Raw genomic sequence first — 21,026 nt, 5'->3', positions numbered from 1 at the left:
GCACAAAGCACAGGAAGAGAAAAAAACAAATAGCCAAAAGGTCAGTTATGAAATAAACCAAGATCTTGGGGGGTAGGGGGGAGCCTCAGTGTGGGGAGGCAGCTTAGTTCTGTGGCTGGCAATGTGCTTCTCTGGCACAGTGGCTTTGAAGTGGATGCCACAGCAATTAAAGCTTAAGTCAGGCACTAGCATTACAAAAGAGAAAAGCCAACTGTCAGGCTGATTACTTATTCACATGTTCCTTGTGATGCTAGTGTAAACAGACCTACTGTGCTTCCAGTAAAAGTAAAGCACACACAATTTCAGTAGTGGGCTATGCCATCTCCATTTGTGTAAGTGGACTCTATGATGTTCGCACAACAACGAAGTCGCCTAACCATGCGTGTCTCACAAGCACCCCCACATTACGTGGCGTGTGACTGTAACTACAAATGTGCACTTAGGGAAACAGCAGTGTGAACCTGGGGCGAACAGCAGCAGAACTGTCACTGCCCCTGGGCCAGAGGGACAGAGAACAATTGCTGGAAGCAAAGGAGAGGAATCTACAGAGCTGTGCTGATCCAGTAACTGTTAGATGAGAAATTGAAAGTACACATTTACAAAATTCAATAGCAATTTGACAGAATATTTGTATGCCTTGTATCTAATAATAAAAATGGCTTGGATTATCTATGTCTTTATTTTAATTTTTATTTCATTTTTCTAGTAATTCCTTTGCCTTCTATTTACAAAAGTACCAACCTGTGACAGATTGGAAGTAGGAAAACAAACTGGCCCTTCAGCATAGGTAGTGTAAGATGCTCTGCTCTGCCTAGAGGAGGCTTTCTGGAGAGAAGCTGCTCTTCAGTCATGCAATACAGACCACCCAAGGGAAGCCAGTGGGAAGACAGTCCAGGAAATCAACACCCTATCCTCACTCTCTTCTCTCCCTCCCATCTCCTGTTGAAGTTCCCCATTGGTAAAACCCTTTTATATCCATACAAGTCAGTCCTCTAGGACAAAGAGCAGGATACAGAAGGGAGGAGAGTGGATTTCCTTTCTGTACAATTGAAAAGCTCTTGGCCGCGACATAACAAATGCAGGAAGTCCCATCATCACAGAGACACATCATTTTGGTCAAACTCCATGTGTCACTTTTGGGTTGACTGCCTCTCAGTTCTAGGTTCACCCTTCAACACATGCTCTACCCAAATGGACAGAATTCCTTTAAGCATCTCTCCTGTTCAGTCAGCACCTTGTTGAGTTTTCTCTGTAGAGGGCCTTGGGGCACATTGCAGGAGGAAGGGACTCTCCTGCTATTTGCACTGGCTACGTGAGTTCAGCAGTTTTGCAGGGAGGACTTCGGTCATGATCTGCCCCAACCATGCAACCAGAGCATGAGGCAGGCTCTGCAAGCTCTCAGCTGCAGTCTGGCCTGGTATTAAAAATAGAACCAATTTCACAGGTTGTTGTGAGTACTGATTTTTAAAGTGCATATGGAATTAGCATATTGATATGCAATTTTCACAGGGTGAACCCCAAATAACTTCGGTTTACTTCCTACCTGCTTGAGGCAGGGGGACTGGGTAGCCCTGCTACCTCTGGATGAAACTTGGGCTGGCACAATGACTGCTATTCTGACACTCTGGGGGAAGGTAAAGTCCTACAATCACTTTAAGACGCAAACATAGTCTCAGTTCAATTACTGAAAAGTATCCAGTCCAATATGTCAATCTTTATTCAAACATAAGACTTCTGCAAAGGAATTCTTCTCTGTCATCTCTTACTCCCCCATTTGCTAACCATGGCTTTGCGCCCTTCCAGGGTTAACTGCTTGGATAGAGCAGAGAAGTGTTTTTACTTGACAAGTACAGTTAAAATATGGCTGATGCTTTCTAGACTGAGAGGTGATTAAAACTAACCATCCCTTCCTAACATATATAAATGTCTAATCACTATGTTGTGCACCTGAAACAAATACAATGTTGTATATCAACTGTAATTGGAAAATAAATTAAGTTTATTTATTTCTCTTATTGACATTTTTAAGGTTCTTCAGAAAGTCTCTTCTTCAACAGCATGTTCTAGTTCTCCAGTTGTCCCACCTGGCTCAGTACTTGGTTTTCCAGGAGTCTACTCCATACTGTCCTCAGGATGGTACCTCTCTTACACACGAATTTAAAATTGTTCCTAACCAGATCTCTTACCCACATTGCTCACACTAGACCAAGGGAATATTCGTGTAATTTTTGTCCCATCAAACTCCAGGACCAAAGAGGTCAAGCCAAATGCAGCAGCAACGCTCCTCACTCAACCTCCAAAGCCAATTGCCACATCCTCTCAGCTTCTCAATCTCCTGGAAGGGAATCAGACAGCAGTCCACTGTGTTCATCCTAACGGCATTGGGCCCTACAGAGTGCTCAGCAGGGCTTGCTGGTGGAGCTTGCCACAAAATCCAGAATGAGACAGGTTTTATAAATTTACTCAGCTTTTTGACAGAGGGTAGCATTTCCAATTTGAAATCTAAGAGATTTTATCCCCTATAATTCATAGTTTTGCATTTTTATTTTTCTCTCCCTTGACCCTTGATCAAACGTCACTTTGATGACCCTGAGCATGGTCATAAATTGTCCACATGTGGCCTAACTGGGGTTTTACCACAAATAGATCTACATAGTTGTGGGGATTACATGCATCATCACTGAAATGGGAATTCAACTATTATATAAATTTAAAACGTGTAAGCCCTCATATTAAAATCATTCTTTAGTAATCTTGCTGTATCAATCCAAATGAAACGATGTTGAGATTTGATGTCACCGGTAGTCACCATTTTAACTATCTACAGAAACCAGATAATGGTGAAATTTCTCATCCAACTTTGCTTATGCTAAAGAGCTGTAATGCTCTATATCGAGAGAAGGGAAAAAAAAGAAATTATTTTAAAGTTTATTTTTGTCAATTTCTTCTGATAGCATTTAGTTTCACAGTTCTAGAGATGAGCTGGATAAGCAGAAGAGTTTTAAACAGAAAGATCAAAGTCCATAGAAGAAGAGGTGGTTTTTTCAGTTTCTTTAAAATTTAGACTATCTTGTGAAAAATATAGTATGTCTTTGAATAAATAGTATTCATAACAGGCTGTGTCAGAGAAACAATAGAGACAAGTACAGACAGGTATGAACAATACTGTTGGTAGTATAAAACTAGTCATGTGGGCCAGTATAATTAATATGATCAATGTGACAAGGAATTAAGCTGAACGAAGTCATGAGAATTCCTTAAAGAGGCAGTTCCCTGAACTGGCTGCATCAGAACCATCTAGAATAATTTTCCCAAGTGAACCAGACAGAAACTTGTCTATACCTGAGATGGCCACTAGTCTGCCCAATGTCTATTCCTTGCTTCTTAGCAACACAATCTTGATTTTATTGGTGTGGTGTATCTAGCTAAAAGCAACATTTCTCAGCTTCTCTTCAAGGTCAATATGGCCAGGCAACTAATCCTGGTCAACGAATCTAAGTGGAGATTGTTGAATATTGCTTCTTATGAAGCTCCTTTTAAGGGGAATGAAAAGCCTGTTGTGACTTTTTTGTTTTTCTACCCATTCCTCCTTCCTTGGACTATAAAGCTGGACCCTACAAGCAAACATCTTAAAACATGAACTAATCTGTAAGTCAGAAGCCATAGATGACAGATCAAAGGACTCTGGGGTCCCGATGACCGTGAAACTGCCACACCAGCCTTGCACTGCTTCTGCCACACATCTGTTATAGGAAGGAAAGCAAACAGGACATGTTTAAGTGCCTGTTATTACACACCATCAAATCCTAAACACAGTGATACTGGCATTTTCTTGGCCTTCCCAGATTCCAACAGGTGATTTTAATTTTCACACAACTATGGTGACCTCAACAATGCCACCTGGTTGCCAATGATTGCAGCATGTTTTTTTGCAAATGTTAAAATATGGGGGAAATGCCTGTCTTAGAATTAATGAAACATGTTTTTGGAGTTTTCAGTTTATGCGGCCGCCTTAGCTTACCTGAAATTTTACTTGTAAAATCACTGATTCTGTGACATATAGAAGTTGGAACTTCCAATGTAGGAAGGTAAATGGCTATGAGAGAATGCTTCATGCATATCAGCACAGAAGGGAAGTTAAGAGAAATGCAATCTAACTCAGGCGTTGCTATCCGTAGCTGGGGAATGGCAAAGTGTCAGTGAGACAGTAGCTGTAGCAACATCAATGTAAGGGAATTAATTTATTATAAGGGTAAAAACTTCTTGTGCTATACTAGACCTTAAATAAACAAAGAGTCTGGAAATCATGGTAGCTTATTGACAAAAACCAAAGTGAGACCCTGAGGAAGACGTGGAGGAGGAATGGGCCCAGGCCATTAGTATTTAGCTCTGTTAAAATCCCTGTGCTAATTATCTGGCAAACTCATGGTGCTGTTTTGATTCTTGTCAATTAATTTACTTTTTAAAAATTTAAGCTCCTACTTAAAGAAGCCCTTTTAGATGTCGTAAGCTGGAAACACCCAATTTAGTAAGGCTTTACTAAGCAGCTAGAGGTCATTATAAAATGCTATTCAAGGACTGTTATGTAAGTGGATTGTCATGTTTGCTATGCTAAGCAACTGCTGTAGAAATGAACATGGCAGGGTCAGACTTAGAAGCTGAATAAACACAAATTATCCTGACTTAACCAATGATGAACCAGAGTTATAACCACACATCCACACATAACTTACACTGGTTAAGGAAAGAAAATAATATTCTCATCATCAGGATAAATATTAGAGTTAGAACAAGGAGATTCTGGAAGCTTCCAATAAATCGTTATTGGTATTAGATATTTTCTACCAGGTAAAATGAAATACAGTACTAGGTAGCCTATAGGAACTATTTAAGGTAGATAGAATCCTTTTGAACTTCCTCACTCTCCTTGAATTAGAATTGAACATGACTTCACAGCACCTCTTACTACAGTGACCCAGCTCGAAGACACCCCCACCATCCTGCCAGCCCAAAGTTGAGCCACCAACCAGAGCCCACGCTAGATCAGCAGAAGTCCAGTCAGCAGACCTTTTAGCAGAAGAATGACCTGGTGTGAGCCTCAAATTCTTCGGTTGCAAGAGGCGTCTTCTTTGGTCTGAATGTTTGTATCTCCCTGGCACCAATTCATATATAGATATCTTAACCCCCAAAGATGATGATATTAGAAGGTGGGGGCTTTGGGAGGTACTTAGGTCATTAGGGCACAGCCCTCATAAATGGAATTAGTGCTCTTGTAAGAGGCCTCTCTCTGCTTCCACCATGTGAGGACCCGGGGAATGCGCTGTCCGTTTACCAGGAAGTAGGCTCTCACCAGACACTGAATCTGCTGCTGGTGCCCTGATCTTGGATTTCCATCCTCCAGAAATATAAGAAATAAACTGATGTTGTTTATAAGCTATCCAGTCCGTGGGATTTTGTTACACTAAACTGAATGGACTAAGACAGGATCTTTTGTTACTCAAAAATGCCAGCTATACTAAGCATTTTTAACTTTAGTAATGTGAAAATAAAAGTTAAAATCATTTTTGGTTTGTCACAAAAATCTTTAAAATCTAAAGATTATAGAATGTTCAATTGGTATAATAAATGCCTCAGTAAAAGATATGTTGACAGATTGATTGGTTTATGCTTTTTCAAATAGTTATCTAGGATAATTTAAATTTAATCATGGCTTTCCATTTCCTACCTTCTACCTAAAGCACAGTGTCCAATACGTAGCAATATTCTTTTTGCATTTTAGGTCTTCATGCTCTATTGCCTCTGTCTTCCTCATAGTTGAGAGAGTAACACGAAGTGCTCATAGTCCAATAAATGAGAATTTGTTTTAATATCACGTCGTTAATAGTTTCTTAACCCAGACATATAATATGTGCTTTAAAGGGTAAAGATTCTTTCTTAAAATAGAATATAAACAGATGGCATGATAAAAAAAAACATTCTAGGCTTACTGGTTTTAAGGAACAACGATTAATCTTTAAAGTTTTTATTTGCTGAATATCTTTGAAATAAACTCATCACCAATTTCTTATTTATCTCTCTCCCCCATAACATCAGGTACATGAAAGTTACTCAATAAAAAATACATATTAAAATGAATTACACAATACATGGTTTCGAAGGTATTTACTATTTGGTCAAACAATAACTTTTTTAATTGTCAGTCATAAAGTTAAAATGTACACTCACATGGATGTTAAAAATTCATCAGAATGGTATTATTGTTATGTGACACTATTTTATGGTTTGTGGGAAAATGTAGTTCCTGAGACATTATTGGCCTTTATAAATAATTTTTCTCACTGTCAAATCATCTTTCCTAAAGTGACCTGGGGCGGTGAGTTGGGTTAGTATGTTTGATTTTAGACCAGCATTCTATATCTGCTAAATGAGTAAGTAGGCTCTATCTTTTATAAAAGGTAGGAAAATAACCCTGGGCATGCAGGGTTGTTTTCCCCAAAGTATACTGTATAGGAAAAATGTAGACTGAACACGAAGAAGATTTTTCTGAATGACTTTCGATCCTATAAGAAACATGTTTTCCAGTTAATCTGTCCTTGACATACATGGGGGAGTTCAGCTGTTGTTTTGCATTTATTTAAAATACTCTTTGCTAAATAATTGTGTTCATCTTTAAAAGAAAACTGCTTAAAGTTACATTCAGTTTCTACAAGTCAATATTCTTCACCATCACAAAGCAAACACATTGCACACTGAAAATAAATTTTACATATTGTTCCGCCATTTGTTTGGTGCACCAACAACATAAGTCATACAAAGCAATTCTGACTTTTTATGGCATCTGGTAGAGTTTACTTAAAATTAGAGTACCAAATAAAGTCTAAATTTAATAGGGCTAGCAAAACTTTATTGATTTCATAATTCATATTGAACGCCTAACTGAAATATAAAACAGCAAAAGCTGTGAGACATCTTTCTTTCCCAGGTTCATTAAGGCCTTGGAATCATTTATATCTGTGTCATATACATTTTGATTGTCTTTTGCATCCTAATGTACTTGCTTGTGAAAACATTAGAACAAATTAATTGGAGGTGGGGGGAGAAAACACTCTGAAACCACTTGAACTTTTGATACTACCATAGACATTTAAAAGCTTATGCAACCTAGCTTGTATTTTTTTCTAGGTCTTGGTGTCTAAATGATTGTAGAATGCATGTTTCTTGTTTTGCGATTATTTTCTAATATGCAGGAAACATTAAAAAAAGGGTATTTACTGAAGATCTCATATATGAGGCTTTTCAGACTGGAACTGAAAACCTTTTGAAGCTTTTTAACAACAAGCAGTCGCCTATGTCACAGATCTGAAAGCAATAATCAGTTTTCTTGACCCACAGTTGAAAACAAAATTATCTTTTAACCAAACAGGATCAGCTTGAAATCCCTTTGGAGATGTTTTTATTTATTAAATGTTTTCATTAACAACACCATCTTTCATTTCTTATTACTCCAATTCAATTTCTCCTGCATACAAAGTAATGAGCAGAATGGCTGTGAATCCAGTTAACATTCCAGCATTCTGAATCATGAAGAAGGTGAAATCGGTTTTTCTTCCAGTTACCTTTTCTCTCAGCATATCGTTCATCTCTGGAAACTGGAAGAAACGTGTATTATTGTTAGATAACTGTTGCCATCTTGTGGTAAAATACAAAATAGTCTTTTACAGATTTCTGTGGGGTGGGGGGGATGGTCATTTATTTCAGATGTTTAAATACTTTAGTATAGATAGCACAATAAGAATATCTTGCCCTATTAGACATCAACAAGAATAAAAGTACTAAAACAGTGTTCCCCAAATGAGTTAATCAGTGAGGTAGGGTTGATCTCATTTCATGCCCCTCATCCCCTCTCTGCTCCACCCACACTATTCTTTGACCTCAAATGCATCTAGGCTCTTTCCTTCCTCAAATCTTCACACCTACCAAAACTTCTTTTTGAACTCGGCTGCCTCCAATTTTTCAATGAGCTAAATCCTTCAGGTTTCAGCTTAAATCATTCTTTCCTAAAAAGGCTTCCTTTAGCTTCCTCTGCCTTACATCAGATTCCCCCGTTATCACCTCTCACCATATATATTGCTTTTCCTTTTATTTCACAGATTTTTTTTTATTTGTAATGACTTAGTCATGTGTGTGATTTCGTTTGTTTGTTGAATTTCAGGTTCCCCTCCTTGTAGATGGAAAGCCCCATGAATACAGGGACTGTACCTCTTTCGCTCACTCTAGTGTCCTCGGTGTCTTACCAATTTCTAAGCTTGGTACAAAGCTATCAATTCGGAATAGCTAAATAAATTTTTTTTTTTGGAAATCACTGTACATTTAATTTCAGTTTTTTTCCATTTGTTTCTTTTTGCTTGCTCTACCCCTCGCAACATCGTAAGGTTTTTAAATAAATATGCACTGTTCTAGGATTAAAGAATATAACAATCTCATTGCAGTGAAAGCAATTAAAAGCCTGAGTTCTGTACTTAAAAATCTACCCTTTCTCAGCAGGTAACTTCTACTGAGAAGGCTCCATGAGGAGATCTGTAAATGTCACTTGTAAGAACATATTCCAAAATGTGTGTTATGTATGCAGTGGTACACCATAGCAGCATTTAAAAGGCCTCCAGAATCAGTGAATCATGCACCTGACTTAAGAAAGTTGTGACGAGGATAAAATGGGTAAAACTTATTAAACCATTCTGTGAAAAGGTAAACTGCTATATGTACGAACAGCATCATTTATTATCATTCTTTCTGTAAACTGAACACTGTAATAGATTCTGTCCTTATTTCAGAGAAAGGAAAAGTGATGACCTAGCATAGAGTATGAGACATTCTGTGAAAGAAAATTTAAATGTTGTGATGGTGCTAAGAGATGAAATCCTGGCTCTTACAAGGGTTGCACAGAGCAACGAACAGAGCTAGACAGTTATCATTTGGGGCTAAGAATGCAAATGAAGGAAATTAAATTATTAAATTATGTCTATAATACATATTCAGTTCCAAATGCAAATGAACTATTCCTTGATTTGCATAGCCTTAGCACATAGTCATTGTCTCAAATGCTGTCCAAGATTCATTTGAAAATGCACAGGATCATTGATATTCTCTCTCTCTCTCTCTCTCTCTCTCTCTCTCTTGCTCTCTATCACATACACACACACACACACACACACACAAACACACACACACTCACACACACACAAATAAATACACAGACACAGTATAGACATAAACACAGATACAAATATATACTAATCTAACTAAATATTGTTCAATTTTAATTTACCAGTTTTAGTTTAACCCCAAAGGCTCTCACTGTTTAGAACCTTAAAATAACAAAATACTATTTAGTCTAATAAGTGATTCCTCTTCCAATGTGACATCCTCACAAAAGAGAAGGAAAACGTCCTAAGGGACATGCGGCAAGAGAACATAAGATTTATCTGCCACAAAGCAAAAAGTGAGAAAATATCTCTACTTCAGTAAAAATAAACTATTTCTTCTTCTATCAATAAGATTACAGATTAAAGAATTGATGTGAATCCTTTTGAAACTACTATCAGTACAAATTGCTCAAAAACAGTTATCTGTTAAGCCAAGAATGTCTTAAATTATACCAGAAAGAACATCTTTTCAGCCTTAGTCAAATAATAATCTAGTTGTTTAATTCTAAATTTAAAACAAGATAAAATTTTAAATTTTCTTACCATATCTGCTAGAGAAATATAGAGGAACATGCCTCCGGCAAGTGCAAATATAATATTTGGAGCAAAGTTGTTGCCTACCAAAATGCCAAAAGCTAGCCCAACATAGCAGGAACATGCAGAAAGGAAATTGAATAACAAAGCTTGTCGAGTGCTCATTCCTGCATTGAGTAGGATCACAAAATCCCCTAGAAGAAAAATAAGAAAATAGCAAGTGAAAAGGTTTTTTACAATTTTGGGGTAAAATAAAAGATAATTATCAATGTCCAACAAGAGCTTCTTTATTTCAATGGATCAGCAGAATTTTTGAGAGTGTGTCACCTGAAATGTCTCATTCCACTGAAACAAAGAAGTAACGAATTGACTTTACAGTATGAGCAAAGCCCCTCACCTAGCTCATGAGGAAACTCCTCACACAGGATAGCGATGGAAGTGCTGAGTCCCTGGAGAAGAGACAAGGTGCAGGAAGCCCCAATCGCCAGGCCATCGATGAAATTATGGAGGGCGTCACTGAGCGTTATCATCCAAGCAATTGTCCCTATTTCTGACAGTTTGGGCCCCTTCAAACAGGTACATGAACTTGACTCCTTTTTTCTATCCTGTAAAATAGCAGAAAATCAATCAACAAGATAAGCAACATTTCTTGAAACTCTAAGAAATACAGAGAAGTAAGAGATGTGTTATGTCTTGGAGGAGACGGATGGTTCCAACAGAAAATCTTTATAGTGGATAGGAGCCCTTAATCCTATGTAACAGAGAAAGCATTTATGGTAGGGAGAAAGGAAATTAATAGATTGACAGGCCTTGAACAAGCCACTTAAAAGACGTTTTACTTCACTTTCCCCTTAAAATAGTCTTTTTGATTTGTATGAACAAATTCCTATTACTGCCTTCCTGAAATATAACGGATATTAAGCTAAGAATTTGATTTATTCATAAACTTTAAAATTTAAAAAGTTATGCAAAGACTAAATCTAAAGTCTATTCCATGTTACAATTGAAACATGCAACCCATATTTAAAGCATGATGACATCAAAGAACATTTATTCTAGTCCCCCCTGTGCCACTATGCAACTGTGAGCGAGTTACCTGAGCCTCAGTTTCTTCAGCTGTAAAATGAAGAGTATGTACTAAATGATTTATTTATTTTTCAATGACTTATTAAGTTTCCACGGTGTTCCAGGTACTATATGAGGTGCTTAGGCTGTAACAACATGGTCCCTACCAGCTCTAACTCAATGATTCTCTTAACAAAACTCATGAAGTGTGATTGGAATGGGCTTGCATTTACACTAACACTTCTTTCCATATTGAAATAATGACAAAAACAGAAAATTTTACAACAGACCCTTTGTAAGAATTTAAATTTTCATAAAATTTACAAAATTATAAAAAATTGAATGACAAATGCTAACTAAAGCCCTTTCCAGAAACTGTAGAAAAAAGATAATAAAATGCAAATTCAATTTTTAAGTAGGGAAGCAATCTGCAATTAACTAGAGTACATTTTATTCTTAATTCTCCTCCCCTCAACTCTACCTCAGCAGCTAATCAACATAATTATTGAACATCTACAATTCGTAAAACAGTGTACTAAATGCAATGGGAAATGCATGGAAGTGGAAAATACAGCTTCTGGCTTCAAGAAGTATATTTACCTCTGAGAAACAAGATGTAATGTACATGACTGACTTTTTAAAAAAATGTGCACTACATATCTGATTAAGAGGGGCTTCCTTCAGAGCAATCATCTGAGCGATTTTACATTTACTCCAACACCACTTGCTTCATTACTGAAAACACCTTTGAGACTGTTCTTTTAGAACTGCCTTTAGATCTTACATCTTTTCACTGTTTCATTAGTAGCAAATCTTCATTTGGGGGATGCTTTTTGTTTGTAGGCACAGCCAAAGTCATTTGGAGCTAATCGATTCTTAAATTAGTATGGAAGGAAAGGGAGTTGTTAGCAGGAGTAGTAGTGACAGCATTAATAGTCACGATTAGAAGTAGAAATAGTCATAGCAAAAGCATATAGCATTATTATGCGTTGGACACTGTTCTAAGCACTTAGATATTTAATTCCTTTAGAACGATTCTATGAGTTATGTACTACTATTATCATCATTTTACAGTTGAGGAAACTAAACACCAAAAGGTTAGCAAACTTATCCAGGGACATAAAGGAAGTACGTGGGCTTTTTAAGATAACTACTTTACTACTCCAGACTTATGGGCGACAGGGGGACAGGGGACACTTGTTGTTTGTAATAGGATCTAAAAGCAATTCACAAGAACACCTTCTTCTCTCAAAAGACTCTTCTAAACACTTGAAACAATGTTGGAATAAGTCTTTAATTTTAAAAGGCAAATCTCATCAGCATAAAAATCATTCCGTCTGGTCTTAGAATGTGGTCTTTTTACTCTATAGTGTTAAAAAGATAAACTGAGGCAAATTAAAAATTTTAAGTTTATTTGAGCAAAAGTTGATTCAAATGTGGCAGTGTCAGGCAGGAAGAAATTAAGAGTACTCCAATGACAGGAGCTCAGGGAGAGACTTCTATAGAGAAAGCAAGAAAAGCAAGGAAATTATTGAATGGCTCTCGCTTAAAGCCTAGTTGATTTTTTGGTAACTGATTGCCCTTAGGTTTTGATTTGTGCCCTTGAGGCATTTATAGGCTTAGATTTGGGTTTGCTCACATGATAGCCATGGCATTAGAGCCACCTCAGTCTAATGGCTTCCCTGTTTAATTAATTTAACCATTGATATATCTTAAATGTACAAAATAATAAACAATCATGATTTAGTGCATGTCAAATGGGTTGCTTGGGTAAGAAATGGACCAGAGCAGGAAGCAATTACTGCCAACGGAGAAACAAGTGTGATCATGAGAAAAATCATAAAGAAAGAGGCCTTGGCTTTGCAAAAAGATACTGCCAAGATATACTTAATAAGACCATTTGTTTTCATCTTCCAGCATGGTTTCCCTAGTCACATATTTATAATTTCTTTATTTACTTGTGATGGTTTAGGGAAAAGTCTATAAACCAAGTGTTGACTACCTGATATTACATACTGTATACAAACTCTGAATACAAGCTCCTTTAATTCTGAAAAAGAAATTAAATTAATATATCAGGTATGATAATCTTATTTCTAAGTACAGATATTATTGACTCTATTTATTATACTTCCTTTTAGCTCTATAAGCTCAGGTCTCAAACGGCACTGTTGGATTGGTTAACAGTTATACATTTTTAATAACTTTGGAACGAACAAAAGTAGGCAAATATTCACAAGAGTTCATTTTTACTTCACCTGGAACTAAGTTACTGAGCAGAGAGAACACTAAATTTAAGTCCTTCTAGTTAAGTCGGTAAGTATTCTTCTTCCTCCCTTTTTAAAAAAATTTGCTGCTGTTGTTGTTTGTGTGCTCACTTCATTTAACTTGTACACTAAATGTGAGGCCATTTTTAATCTCAGCTGTGATGCAGCAACTTAATTTAGTGAAAAAAAAAACAACAACAACACAGGCCTAAAATCCAGGAAAACCACAGTGCTTGGTATAGGGCCTGCACATATAGATTGTTTAATAACTATGTGATGATTAAATAAATTGATTATTGGAAATTATCACTAAATAAATAAATAAATAAATAGATAGATAAATAACATGACACAACATGACGTAATATAACATAATAAAATCCAAGAGAACTGAATTTTAGATTGGCTCTGATAAGAATTACTGTGTAATCATCAGCAAAGTTCTTAACATCTCTCACCTTAGTTATTCATGGAAATGAAAGTCAAAGCAAAGTGTAAAATAGTCAGAATAGGAAGAGAAAGAATATCCTGAGCCAAAGTTATAAGAGTAGAGGAGAGACCCAACAGTAAGTATGGAGAGAAGAAACAAAGCAAAAAAAAAAAAAAAAAAAGATGCGAAGATATCAAAATGAAGGAAGCAAGTGAACTCATTGCAGAACAGTATAAGTTTAAGCAGGGAGGAGGAAGATGAAAAAGAGGAGGAACGGCATGAGGTAGGAGGATAAGGAAAAGAAACAGGAGAAAGATGATAAAGATGGAAAAAGGAATATGAAAAGAAGGTAGAGAAAGAGGAGGAGAACGAAATGTGGAAGTAAAAGGACTTGGCTGTTCTTTAATGGGATATGAATCATATAAATATGGCTTCCGTCTGAAATGAAATAGTATGCAGAGTAGTACAGATAATGAATATCTACATATTTCCACATGTAAAGATGCCTTAAACATAGTGTTGAGGTAAAAAAATAAATAAATAAATAAAACAGAACAGCCTGTCTAGTGGGCATCCTTTTGTAAAAATAATAATTATTACTACTGCATGATGATTTAAGTTTAAATATATTTGCAATGATACATACAAAAATGTTCAGCATGGTTCTTCCTGGGAGACAGTACTGTGGATAATCATTGTTTGTTTGTTTTTTTATATTTTATGGTTGTTCTGGATGTTCTTTCACTTATTATACATTATTTTAATACTCAGAAAACAATAAAGACATGGGATTAAAACCAGCAAGAGGGAAAGTGAACTTGTGATGACTCAGGAGTTATCATCAGCAAACAAGGTGAAGTCGGAAGAGCAAGCTGCCTGCAGGTTTGGCCTATATTGAAAAGAGTGTGTTGTCCCACTAAAATGATACTTTTTTTGTGGGCTTAATGTCTGCAAAGATCAGCATGAGCACAGTCAGACCTCATTCTGCATTGGCGGAAGCAAGATGAGTCTTAATTAATGAAAATGTTTTCATGGTTTATTGTCTATATGTTTCATTGCTTAAGAAGATAAAAAAAAAAAAACATTGCAGGTAAAAATTAAATTCCAAATTCCACATTCTATGCTGAAATAATTTTTCAGAGTAAGAGCTCTGAAAACAAGAAAACAAAGCCAAAAAGGAAAGTAGCAACCTACTAAAAAAAAATGCAATGAAGATGACAAAAGGAAGTATAAATGACAAGCAAAAGATAAAAATTATATGCGAAAAATAACATAAAAATCTATGCCTAGAAAAGATAAATTAATGTAATATAAATACAAATAATAAAATAGCATTTTTAGATTGCAAATAATTAAAAAAATTTTAGGCTGCAAATAAAGTGAGGTGAGATTTAAGGAAAGGAACACCGAATGAAAGCTAGCTTAATGATTAAAGGGTATATATGTGCCTTGGAAACAAAGGGTATGAATGTGAGTATCGGTTCTGCTATTTAATAGCTCTATGTCCTTAGGAAAGTTACCTGAGTCCTAGCTAATACAATAAGACAAGAAAAGGCTGAGTCCTAGCTAATACAATAAGACAAGAAAAGGAAATGAAAGGTATATATACATTGAGAAGGAAGAAATATAACTACCTTTGTTGGCAGACGACATGACTGTCTATATAGAAAATCCAAAAGAATTGACAAAAAAGATCCTGGAACTAGTAAGTAATAACAGCAAGATTATAACAAAAGTTCTTGAAAAAAAAGTTACTTGAAATCTGGGCACAAGTTAATGCACAAAAGTCAATTGCTTTCCTATATAACAGGAATAAACAAGGGAAATTTGAAAATACCATTTATATTAGCTCCCCCCAAAGACAAAACACTTAGGTATAAATCTAACAAAATATGTGTAAGTTCTATATGAATAAAAGCACAAAACTATAATGAAAAAAAAATAAAAGAACTAAATAAATGCAGAGATATTCCAATCTTATGAAAGGCTCAGTATTGTCAACATGTTAGTTTTTTTCCAATTTGATCCATATATTCTTCACTAGGTAAAGCTATGAAAAGACATGGAGGAATCTTAAATACGCATTACAAAGTGAAAGGAGTCAATATAAAAAGGCTACATGCTGTACGATTCCAACCAGATGACATCCTAGGAAAAGCAAAACAATGGAGACAGTAAAACGATTGGTGGTTGTCAGGGGTTGGGAGGAGGAAAGGGATGACTAGGTAGAGCACAGAGAATTTCCAAAACAGTGAAAATATTCTACAAGATACTACAATGATGCATACATGTCATTACAAATTCATTCAAACCCACGGAATGTACAAAACCAAGAGTACAATGTAAACTATGGACTTTGGGTGATGAAGCTGTGTACTTTTGGTTTACCAGTTGTAACAAATGTACTGATCTAGTGGGGAATGTTGATAATGGGGGAGACTACACACATGTATGGGCAGAGGATTCATGGGAAATCTCTGTACTTTCTTTTCAATTTTGCTGTGAACCTAAAACTGCTCTTAAAAAATAAAGTTCTTGAAAAAATGTTACTTGAAATCTGACTTCAGATTCCTTATATTACCAACTTCATAGAATTGTTATGATGATTAAGTGAGATGTTTACAAACCACTAAGTGCTCCATGAATGACAATTGCTATATCATATAGATCGTTTTATTTAATAAAGTACAGATTAACACAACATTATTACAAGGAAGAAAAACAAAACTGCCTAAGAGTAAAGAGTGCAAGGCAAAAGGTTTCTCATGTATGAACCTTGAATATATTTGGGAGCATACTGATCAAGATGATAGGGAAAAAAAAGAGGAGAAAATTAAATCTAAAAGAAAGAGCTTTAGAAAAGTGAGGAGGGTGCAGAGATACTTGTTGAAAATAAGGGGGGAAAAAACGTTTAACAAGAGTGCTTGAGCTTAGACATAAATATACTCTTGAAGAAAGCTATTAAGCTTTCAACTACTAAAGTTCAAGGTGTGTGAAAGAGTCAGAGGGTTAATTAGCCAGAAGGTAAAATCCACTGTGAAAAGTAAAGTCTGAGTTAATAAATTTATGTGAATCAGAGACTTAACTGGGTAGATGAAAAAAAAAAAGTCTTAAAGATGTAAAGTAATATCTTGTATACTCAGTACTTCACAGTTTACAAAGCACTTCCATGTGTCGTAATCTTCATTTTCTTTTGACCTTTACAATATCCTCATGAGTGAACCAGAACAGATACTAGTATCCTAATTTTAGAGATGAGGAAGATGACAATCCAGGAATATAAACGACTTGCTCAAAGTCACACAGAAGGTGTCGGAATTAAGCTACTTAATTATTTACTGAACACCTAATTTACAGCCAGCCAGAACTGTGCTAAGAGTTGAGGACAGAAATATAAATAAAAGACACTATCTTGTTGGCATTCATAGTCCAGAAAGAACATCCAGGATTCAAACTTCAGGCTTGTGAGAAATAGCTTTCATCTGCTTTTTAAGCATGACTTTCTACCCTCTTACCCTGCTCTCTGTCCTGATGCTGTCCTGACTGGGTCACCGGTACAAGCTCCTTGCCCTCTGGTGTCCATTTGAGATTGACCACTGGGAAGCCCCAGAGGAGATTCAGAGGGAGAAAGGAGAGAGAAGTCAGGGTATATATTCCTCTGATACCCTATTGTGTGGTCACCTCAGTTTATCTATGACCTTCAAATGAAGGCCACAGTTCTCAAGATAATTTTCCCAATTTTCTAGTAACTTCTACCCTTTGGATTCAAGGGTGGTCACAGCTTTGCCATTACTGGTCCCTGGTTCATACACCACCCCTGGTTCACGCACTATCTCTGGTTCACACACTATCCCTGGTTCTTGCACTATCCTTGCATAAATAAACCTTCTTTATTTGAGAGTCCCATCTGTTTCCTAGTGGGATGGTAACTGATATGATCATTGGTGCTGGAAATGGCCATAAGAAACAGACCCCCCCAAATGGGACTTAATTGGGTTTTTCATATATTCGAAGTCTGAGGAATTGGTAAATGGGTTACCCCCAGGTGGACTGCATTTTTCAGTGAGGGTCAGAATATGAAAGGGCTCTGCAAGGTCTAGGCTGCATTGCCAACCTTTCCTGCCACTTATTTTTTGTTACCCAGCAGACACAATAGAAATGGACAGAAATTCTGGCAAGCTCTGATCAGAGAATCACAATGTAGCCCCCTAGGATATTATGGTAAAGGCATATCCTATTTGCCATTAACTATTCTTTTTCTCAAAAACAGTTCCTTGCTTTTTCATGGGTCCTTGTATAGATTTATGTTGTTCCCATGGGACATTAATTGGCCGTAAGATCATGCTCAGTGTGAACTGGATGTTATCGAATCCAGTAAGCCATTAAATCAGCTGTTCAAATCAGCATTCTATTATTAAACTATATGTACAAGAACAGGCCCACACCAGTCTTGAAGACATAAACAAACTGCAATGACAAGTGATTCAGAGTCTCATAGTATCTAATACTTTATAGTAACCTAACACTTCATCATTTTCCCCTCGACAACAATAAGGCTTCATGGAGAGCTCCCTATAGCCAGTTATCTATGGATAGAGCTGTAATGTGTCAGCACGAGCCTGTGCAGTCTTACTCATACTAAACTTAAAATATATTGATAAAGAGAAATTCTCCAAGTGGGCAAAACCTTGAGAGTAGTGTTGAACTTTGTGTAGAAGAAATGTCCTGGGATATAGATCTACACTAGCTCAAGGATGGGTGATAAAAGTTGGCCAAGTGGTCAGAGGCTTTCAACAAAACCCAACTGGAAATTGGTGGCAAAGAGATCCGGAAAGAAATATATAGATGTACCTCTTGTAAAAGGCACAGAGCATGAAGATAATTCTATTCCATTAAATCTCATAAGAGGCTATTACAGGAGATAGTCTCAATAATAAAGTGAACAAGGAGACTTCACTTTAAATGCCACTTGGTATCTCCATCAACCATGCCAATGTTTGTTCAATGGGCCCAAAAACAAAGGGGTCAAAGTAGTGGGCGTGGAGACTATTCACACGGTCAGTATTTTCTTCCCATACCACGGGTGTACCAGCACTGAAGAAGGTCCAACCTGATAAAAACCAAAATCAACGCTGAGCTCCAAAAAAGGCATCATTACCCAATGGGGCAGGAAGGCTTAGCTGGCTATATAAAGCACCAGGAGGATTATATTGGGTCCCTCCTCTCATAAGCAGGTACTCTTTTAACTCAGAAAGATAGACATAAAATGATATGCCTTTCTTGCTTCCAGTGTTTCTGCTGGCACCATCATTCACGGATTTACAGTATGCCTGATATATAGACAAGGAAACCTGTATAAATTGCCTCCAAACTCTTTTCAGCAAAAAAGGAGTGAGACAATGGGCTTAATCCTTAGAATTCATATCACCTACTCCCTCAAAGAAGCAACCAGCTTGACAGAACTGTGAAATACCCTGCTGAAGCCTCAGCCAGAGTGCAAGCCAAGAGATAACACCCTGAGGGATTGGAGTTCTGCCCATAGGATGTCAATATATGCCTTATACCAGCAGCCAAATATGTTGGGGTTATCACTGTTGTGGAGGATGCACAGATCCAGAAACCAAAGGGTGGAGGTGAGAGTAAACATCTCATGTTTACTCCTAACATTCAACTTGAAGTCTTGCTTCTTGTCCCTAAGACCTTAGACTTGATGAGTTTGAAGTTTCTAATGTCCAGGGGTGTAATTCTTCCATCAGGAAATATGTTAATTTTCTGATTCATTGGAAGTGGAGACTAATCCTTAGAAAGGTAGGGGCTCTATGTCCCTAAACCAATAGGTAGATGATGAAGTCATTATACTGACTAGGACAGCAGCACCCAGTGAACAGGAGGGTCTCAGTGTCTCTATGGAATGAGGATAAGAGTAGTGCTTGGAACTCAGGGAATTTTGTGGGGGCACTTGTTAGTCCTCCCTTCCCAACAGCCATGGTCAAGGAAGAACAGCAACAACTCAATGAAGATAAGACAGCAGGACTCAGATCTTCCATGCTCTCAGCTTTTAGTTGGTTCCAAACAAAGTGCTCAAGCATAAAATTGAAGAGAAAGAGGGAGGGAAAGCAGGATATTTACTCCCCAGGCTCCCTCCTTAAGGGGCAACTGAGGCTGGCTCTGTCTGTAATTAAAGACCACTGCTTCACTTATAATAACTTTCTGTATAAGACTAGCTTCTTCCAGGTTCTAGTAACTTCTTCCTTTCCCTTTCCCTTCCAACATAAGATTGTTAAGTGCTCCACTATTCCAAGCACTCTCCCCTGTGGCTCACCTACACCTTGCTCAGGGTTTTGTAAATTGTCCCTTTTGTACTTATTAATTATCTTTATTTGAATGTGCCATCACTTTCTGGAAAGGACATGACTGATTCAAAGTCAATGCTCATTCCACACACAACATTCACTGACTCTCTATGACTCTCTATGTACTACTATTAAATAGGTTTTAATGGAAAAACTTACCAGAAGAATTTTAAAGACACAGCATTACAAAGAGTTAAAGGTACTATACAAATATAAAATTTTGATAGGCTTTGCTTTTTATGAGTATCTCTTCTGGTGATTTCAATGTACTTTATAGTTGATGGTTCCTCTGTCTTTCCTCTAACCCTGAAAAGTCAGTCTCGGCACACTGTGACCAAAATGAAACTTGAGAGGAAAAAGGAGAAACTAACTTTATCTTTAATGCATATGAGCAAACATAATTCAAATGCACTTAGTTTCTAGTCATTTGGTTTCAGGAAAATGTCATTACTATTTCCAAAACTCTCTCTGCTAATGAAAATAACCATTAACAGGAAAATAACAATTTCCAGAAACCTTGAACATTCTTTCTTTTTCCCTCTATCCCCTTTGTAGACATGAGTAAAGTTGTTTTGGCCTTTAGGAGTTGAAATAATTGTCTTTCATTTTTAGTCTGGGACCATATCATTTTACTGTCTTGAAAAAAATAATTTAAAAGAAATCTGAAGGGTTTTTAAGAACTGTGGTACTATTTCGCCAATGGAATATAAAGTATATAATGAGTAAGTATTTACAGTTATCCCAATGAACTATTTACAACACTCTAAACAGTTGCCTACTATTACCACAGATGGGTATTGTATTAATGTTCCGTCTGGTACATTCGGAAAGCAAGGTATCATTTTTCACGAAAAGCCTCTATAATGTACTCCCCAGGCCACATAATTCTTGTTGTTACAGGGAAGTCTTAAAGGAGTCAGGAGGCACCAGGAAATTGATTAAGTTTTAACGTAAATTGTAGAAATGTTTTGCTAGGCTCCCGGAAAATAGTGTTCCTTAGATATAGGAATATCTACATTGCTCAGTATCAAGGCTTGCAGAATGATTCGGGTGAAGAAACAGGGGTAGGGTGGGGTGAAGTGGAGGAAACTACCCCATGCAGCAGCTGCCTGTTGTGTACTTACTATTTGACATAAATGATGTTAAAAAAAAAAAAACTACAATATAGAAAATC

At 36.8% G+C, this 21,026-nt stretch overlaps 1 protein-coding gene across 3 annotated transcripts in view; it reads right to left on the bottom strand.

Annotated features, from left to right (window-relative positions):
- Positions 1–320: 320 nt before the first annotated feature.
- SLC39A8 (solute carrier family 39 member 8) overlaps positions 321–21,026 on the bottom strand; it is a 76,967-nt gene continuing 56,261 nt past the window's right edge. Inside the window, exons 6-9 of one of the 3 annotated variants that reach the window (XM_036227661.1) lie at positions 10,135–10,342; positions 9,747–9,931; positions 7,617–7,649; positions 321–2,821 (exon numbers count right to left, since the gene is read on the bottom strand). In XM_036227661.1, the coding sequence (XP_036083554.1) occupies positions 2,711–2,821; positions 7,617–7,649; positions 9,747–9,931; positions 10,135–10,342 (537 nt within the window). In that variant the 3' untranslated portion in view covers positions 321–2,710. Of the gene's footprint in view, positions 2,822–5,842; positions 7,650–9,746; positions 9,932–10,134; positions 10,343–21,026 lie in introns of those variants that run through there. The other 2 variants (XM_036227660.1, XM_016159080.2) reach the window with 2 other exon arrangements.

The sequence above is a fragment of the Rousettus aegyptiacus genome, unplaced genomic scaffold, assembly GCF_014176215.1.
Source record: "Rousettus aegyptiacus isolate mRouAeg1 unplaced genomic scaffold, mRouAeg1.p scaffold_m13_p_10, whole genome shotgun sequence".
NCBI classification, from domain to species: Eukaryota; Metazoa; Chordata; class Mammalia; order Chiroptera; family Pteropodidae; genus Rousettus; species Rousettus aegyptiacus.
This window is presented reverse-complemented; position numbering and strand designations above follow the sequence as displayed.